This window comes from Atta colombica, unplaced genomic scaffold (assembly GCF_001594045.1).
Source record: "Atta colombica isolate Treedump-2 unplaced genomic scaffold, Acol1.0 scaffold83, whole genome shotgun sequence".
NCBI lineage: Eukaryota > Metazoa > Arthropoda > Insecta > Hymenoptera > Formicidae > Atta > Atta colombica.
This window is the reverse complement of record NW_017259576.1, coordinates 1994767-2001090: the sequence shown is the minus strand read 5'-3', so window position 1 is coordinate 2001090 and position 6324 is coordinate 1994767. Positions and strand designations below refer to the sequence as shown.

The window sequence follows — 6324 nt, the reverse complement described above, 5'->3', positions numbered from 1 at the left end:
ATATAATATTAACCATTATTTTGCCATATATGTATATCTATAGCAAAATAAATTATTAGGATAATTGTATACTTACTGATATATGGTAGGCAAAGCTGTAACCAAAAATCTGCCACTAAGACCTGGAGAATCTGTCACGTCTATCTTTCCAACATTGATATTTAAATCCTTTTTGGATGATGCAAGATCCTCCCAGACTGGTTCAAGTGCTTTACAAGCTGGACACCATGGTGCATAACTAATAAATAATATATTAAATTCTAATTAACATTATTATAGACATTAGTTTTTAGATTTTAATACACACATACACACATACACATACATACATATACATACACACATATATACACACATATATAATTGTAAAACTTAGTTTAAATGTATAAGCTTTCAGACAATGTTATCAACGACAAAATATATATGATAAGAGTAAATCTAACTATAACTTTGTATTCGACATATTCTTCACAAAAATATTTCTATTATCTATTGAATTCATTCAATTATAATCCTTTAGAACTGACAATGGGTCTATTAGATCCATGCAGTGATTATATAGATAACAAAGATTTTGATGAGTAAAAATAATTCAGCTTTTTCTGTAATGTTAAAATACAAAAAATACATTTGAATTTACTATTAGCTGTTAATATGTGTCTCGATTATTGTAGCAATTGCTATTTTACACAAAAACATCAAACAATTTCATTTTCCTCATGTTACATCTGCAAATTTTGATTATTTTTGCTAAAATAAATTTAATATTTATTCTTTTTTTATACAAATTATATCATTTTAAATCCTTGAAATTATTTATAGTCTTTTAATCCTGTAAAATCTGTTTAATGACAATCATCAAGGATAAACAAATTCGGGCATTTTTTGACACGGCATCAATCACAACGATGTCGACGTGCACGGTCGCACTTACAATTCAATCATCCACTCTCCAGTAAGCATAAGATTCCAGTTATCCTCGTTCAGTTGTTCCACCAGGCTGCCCTTCGTCCGCCGCGTATTCGTGTCTATGCTCGCTCTCGCGTACGTGGATAATAATGCGACGTAGATGACATAAAATACGGGACCCATTCTGGCGACGTCTCACCGTCGACTTTAACCAACACTCACCCGTCACCGGCACCGTATCACACTCAACTCAACCACACTTGACCACACTATCGCTATCGTACACGACGCCAACCGCTGATCACCGCTGACGTTGACGGCGCTGACTGAGCAAATAAAATATGAAATGCTTAATGCCTACTGGCTTAACTTGCTACTGTACAGTGCACACTAGACACGATGAGCGACGAGCAATATCCAATAAGAGTTCTGCTTTATCGTCATGTGAAAAAAAGCAGAGCTTTCATTGGATATCGCTCGTCGATATCCAAACTTTATAAACCAATTATATTAAAAGGCTGATTCATAGTCGATTTTTGTATTTAAAACCGTCTTTAGAAGTCACGAATCAATTAGAGAGCCGTAATCTTAAGATACTACTTAAGACTGTCTTGAAATAAAAACGAACTACGAATACCAGCCCTTTGAGTTTGTTACCTTAGGTTCGCGTTGCTTGCACTTTTTGCACTCGGCATCTTCGCTTTCTCTTTTTTCAAAGCCAAATATATATCTATCTCATTTTTAAGTGCAAAAATATTTGAGGATTTCATTTAACGTGAACAGACCTCTTATGGTACGATTTCGATGGTACCACGAAGAGTATGGTCAACGCGATGTTGCAAATGCTTTGAAGCATTTTTTAATTGGTCAGTTTGTAAAATTCTTTCTTTTCATTGGTCCATCAAAAGCTTCAAAGCATTTATAGCGAGACTTTAACCACAGCCGAAAAAAGCCGGGATGGCCGCTTTGAGGCTTTTCGAGCTTCTTTCTGCGTAAATATTGTGTCGATATGTACGAGCAAGTATGTTTTATTTATATACATTTTTTAATCACGATAGGCATTGCAGTACATATAACGTCTTTTTGAAAGCGTAAGTGAGCCTGGTGAACGTACAGGTGCGAGAATCAGGAAAAGTTGAAATTTTGCGTGCGTTTAAAGAATTTTAAGGAAGAATAACGTATCCTCAGGTATGTATGTTTCTAATTCCGTAAAATTTTACTGTTATGTTAACTCATTGCTTGATTCGTCCAAATTCACAGATATAAAATTCATTTAATTTTCTGAGTGTTTTTGCAGGTGACAACATGTCAGCGGTATATCCGAAGCTAGCAGTGAGAGACAATCTCGACGATGATGATCTCACCGACATCGATGATGAAGTATTTATTAGGGATGGGAGAAACGGTGGATTGAAATTAGACGACGATGGTGGAGTGAAACAGCCTCTCATGGCACCTCGTAGAAAATGCAAAAAGCCCTGCAACTTGGAGAATCATAAGATCCCATATAACATGCTTCTTGTGCCAGTGTGCTGTGGAACTACAGCATTGATTGTGCTATTAGGCTTAATTGTAGTTTGTATATTTACTGCAAATATATTCCCAATGCCATTAACTATACTGAAAAGCTGGATGTCACATGATTTAAAAAATCCTATAAATGAATCTGAGATAATTCCATGTACCTCACTCTCGTCCAGTGTTTTATGGGCCAGATCATTTCCAAAGTTAACACCTGAGGCACCTCTTAGGAGTAATGATGTTAACTCTGATGGAATTGAAGACATTATTGTAGGATTTAGTACAGGTATAAAAAGTATTATGTTTAATTTCAAATAAATGAATGTTTTTTGTGAATGTTTTGTATTATTTTGATTTTGTTTCACTTTCTTTTTGTATATATTATAATTTATAATTTTCTGTGTTACTATGTTGCATTGTGATTTGTAATTGGCTAGTTCTATTTTATTTGCTTCTTTTACAGATTTGGTTTGACATTTACATGATGTTTCTTTACAATCTAAGGTGAATTATTAATGTTTTTTTCTTATTAGATTATTAATTTGATCAGTCACTGTAAAGATATTGATTTATAAATTTAGGTCTGGATATGATGGATACAGAATATATCTGTACTATATATTTTGGGAATCAAACGCCGTGTCTAGGCGGTGTACTAGCACTGAATGGTAAAACAGGTGAACCTATCTGGACACATTGGACTGCTCATTCCATACTTTCTGTTGATTGCGATGCAGATTTGACGAATGATAAAGTTAAGGATTGTATCATATCTGGACGTGGTGGAATACTACAAGCTATTAATGGCCATGATGGTTCCAATATATGGAAAATACCACTTCAAGATCTAATTTCTGAGTTACAAATAATTTCGGATGTCTATGATGCAAGATTTATAGCTGATATGGATGGCGACGGTATTGCCGATGTAATAGCATCGCATGTTGTACAATCAGATAATATTCAAGCAAGTAATGTACTCGTAATATCGGGTAAAAGTGGCAGTGTCATACGCAATATGAATTTACCAGATACTGAGCAATTGTTCGTAGCACCGCAAATTATAGTGCATCCTGATGGAGAAAATATATTCGTTCTAGCTACAACCAGTCAACAAGATTCTGGAGGATTATATATAGTGTCTCAAGCTAATATATTTTACGGTGATTTGGTATGTAGTCATAACAAGATCTGTTAGATTTTCTTTTATTATTATGAAAAGATTATCACGTTAATTGCTACTTTGACTATTTTTGTTGCAGCAATTGCAAAAACTCAATCATAACACTGGCAAAAATGCGCTGTTGCCACCGATTTTAATCGATATTACATCTGATGGAATTGAAGACATTGTCGCTGCTATGTTCAATTCTACGATTATAGCATACAATGGAACTACGTTTGAGCCTATCTGGAATTACACAGTTCCTAATTCCGAAGTAATTAGCATTCCCATTCCCGGTTATTATAATGACGACGATATACCAGACTTTATGGTGAAGCATCAGATAGGAACTGGCTTATCCACATACTATTACACCGTAGCTACAGTTATAGATGGTCGTAATGGGCAACCTTTGCTCGAGAAACCAATGGAGGATAGTTTAAGTGGGCAAATGTCTGGATTATCGGTCACTGTCGATGGGTTTGGCAATGATTGGTTTTTACATTGGTCTACCGACTGTTTAAATTATGAAGGAATCAAGGAAAAATATCAGTTCTTAAAAGGTCAGAGTTTCATGTCGCAAACTCGCACTGATCTCTGCTCTCTAAGATTCAATTCGACGCTTACTATGAGATTACTAGCTTTGAGTCAACATGTCGGCCCGCCTGGATTGTCGTTATACTTCTCGGAGGACTGGAAGTCGGTAGAGTTCAATAATTCAGTCGATCTACGAAAAGAAGAGGAAAAGAATCTGAAATCCCATTCGCGATTAAAGGTCACGGATACTTATTCAAACATACCACTCGTTTCCGAGAGATCGCCAAAAATTCATAAAAATCATCGGAAAGATAGCATTTTCAAACACAAAGATAGTCTACTCGAAATTGGCAAATATGATTCGGACGCGATATATGAGAACTTCAACGAATTCAAGAGTCATAAGAAACATAATCCCGAAGACACTGTAGAGAATTTGAACGTAGATCAAGCATGGAAACAGGATAACAAATGGATGGAGGATGATGTGCAGCCGGATAAAGAGTATGATAGTATATACGAAAATGATAACGGTAACAATGAAGACGGACAGAGTGTAGATTATTCGCAAGGTGAAGTGCGAGAACAGAGAAGTGTCATTCCCGTGGTTAAAAATATATATTCGATAAATATTTCTCATAAAGAAATTAATTCAACACCTGAATCGACGCGACATAGTTTACGACTGAATGAAGAAATTAACACAGAAAAAAAGAGAAAAATGGAAGAAATCAATAAAAAAAATGGCTCAATGAACGAAGCTGATGATATAATGAATATATCAATGACATCAACTTCCCAATTTTCAAAGTTATCATTAATTATGTCAAATAAATCAAATTTCGAAAAGAGTACTACAATACAGAATGTATTAAAGACGAGCGAATTAATAGAAATAAAGAGCATAAATATAAGTACAGAATTGCCTGAGGACACACATACTGAAGCATCAAATGTTACTAAAAATCAAATAATCACTGGTCCAGATACAACTTCCACTATTAAGAAAGTCGTAGACATACCTCAGCGAAGACACATTTATAAACATAGTTTCCCTAGTATTGTCCAAGACGCGGATGATGATGCTAGTATAGAAAAAGTATTTAAACGGGAATCACTGAAAAATCAAAGTAAAGGCAAGATTAATAAGAAGCAATTACTATTATCGTCAACTGATAAAGTTGTTAAAACACGACAGAAACGAAGAACGAAACGAAACTCGGAAATTAACAACAACCAGTCGAACGATATCAATGGTATTCAAAAGCAGGCACCAACCGGTATTCTGCTACCGTCTATTATCGAATCCAAAGAAAAGACATCGATAGATTTAGTGTTTCCTACGTTCTGGTTACCGTCGTCTGAAGTGTCTCTGATCTTGTCTCGAGCAGATGTGGAGTGCATTGACAAGAAGAAAGCATTATTAGAGGATAAACTAGAGTACAAAAAAGATGACGACATTATCAGCGAATGTTTATCCGAGCGAGGCATTAATTACAGATTATATCAAGAGGCAATGGATAGAGAAAATACCAAAATCGCATTTGGTCAAATGACAATATACAGGATGAAACTAGAATGCGTATGTCCAGAGGATATGCTACCTAATCAAACATGCAAAAATATTTCAATACATCAGAGCTGGCCAGAATATTTAGGATCTTCTGGAAATGGCTACTTTAAACCATTACATAAATTAAATATTTGAAGAAACTATAATATCTTGTCGAATTATATAAATTATTGAGGAAACTTTTATTGTAAATTGTAACGTTCTCTAATGGAATCGTTAAAAAATTATCAAATAGTCACGTGCGCTATTTGTAAAATTATACAATAACGATCGTAATTCTAATCAATATTGTTATATAAAGTAATTTATATTAATATTTATATGCAGTTTTCTTCGCGAAATAGAAAGGATATATATGCGTATTTGTACATATAAGAATATTGTTGCTCTCGCATTTAAAACTTTTATCAGTTAATTTTTAAGAGAATTGCTGTAATCACATATCTGTTAATTACTTACTGATAATTAAAAGTTTTTTTTTTAAATGCAGTTATGAATGAAGAAGTAACTGTATGTGCCAAAGGAGACGACAGTTTTTTTATGTGTGTATCAAATATATTACAAAATTTATCATAACTTACAATTGCATAGAAATTGATATAATTAATGTTGAAAGTAT

At 34.1% G+C, this 6324-nt stretch overlaps 2 protein-coding genes across 2 annotated transcripts in view; one reads left to right on the top strand and one right to left on the bottom strand.

Annotated features, from left to right (window-relative positions):
- Positions 1-1241, bottom strand: part of LOC108692930 (thioredoxin-related transmembrane protein 1) — a 2532-nt gene extending 1291 nt beyond the window's left edge. The window contains exons 1-2 of the mRNA XM_018201509.1: positions 935-1241; positions 77-238 (exon numbers count right to left, since the gene is read on the bottom strand). Of these exons, the coding sequence (XP_018056998.1) occupies positions 77-238; positions 935-1092 (320 nt within the window). The 5' untranslated portion in view covers positions 1093-1241. The remainder of the gene's footprint in view (positions 1-76; positions 239-934) is intronic.
- A 648-nt stretch (positions 1242-1889) lies between these two features.
- LOC108692893 lies at positions 1890-5840 on the top strand. Its single transcript, XM_018201447.1, has 4 exons — positions 1890-2097; positions 2207-2716; positions 3012-3601; positions 3693-5840. The coding sequence occupies exons 2-4, from the start codon at positions 2215-2217 to the stop codon at positions 5838-5840; spliced, it is 3240 nt and encodes a 1079-aa protein (XP_018056936.1). The 5' UTR covers positions 1890-2097; positions 2207-2214.
- The last annotated feature ends 484 nt before the right edge of the window (positions 5841-6324 follow it).

Coding starts and splice junctions, on each gene's coding strand:
- LOC108692893 (XM_018201447.1), top strand. CDS start 2,215: ATGTCAGCGGTATATCCGAAGCTAGCAGTGAGAGACAATCTCGACGAT. Junction 2,717..3,011: donor TATTGTAGGATTTAGTACAG/GTATAAAAAGTA, acceptor TTATAAATTTAG/GTCTGGATATGATGGATACA. Junction 3,602..3,692: donor ATATATTTTACGGTGATTTG/GTATGTAGTCAT, acceptor TTTTTGTTGCAG/CAATTGCAAAAACTCAATCA.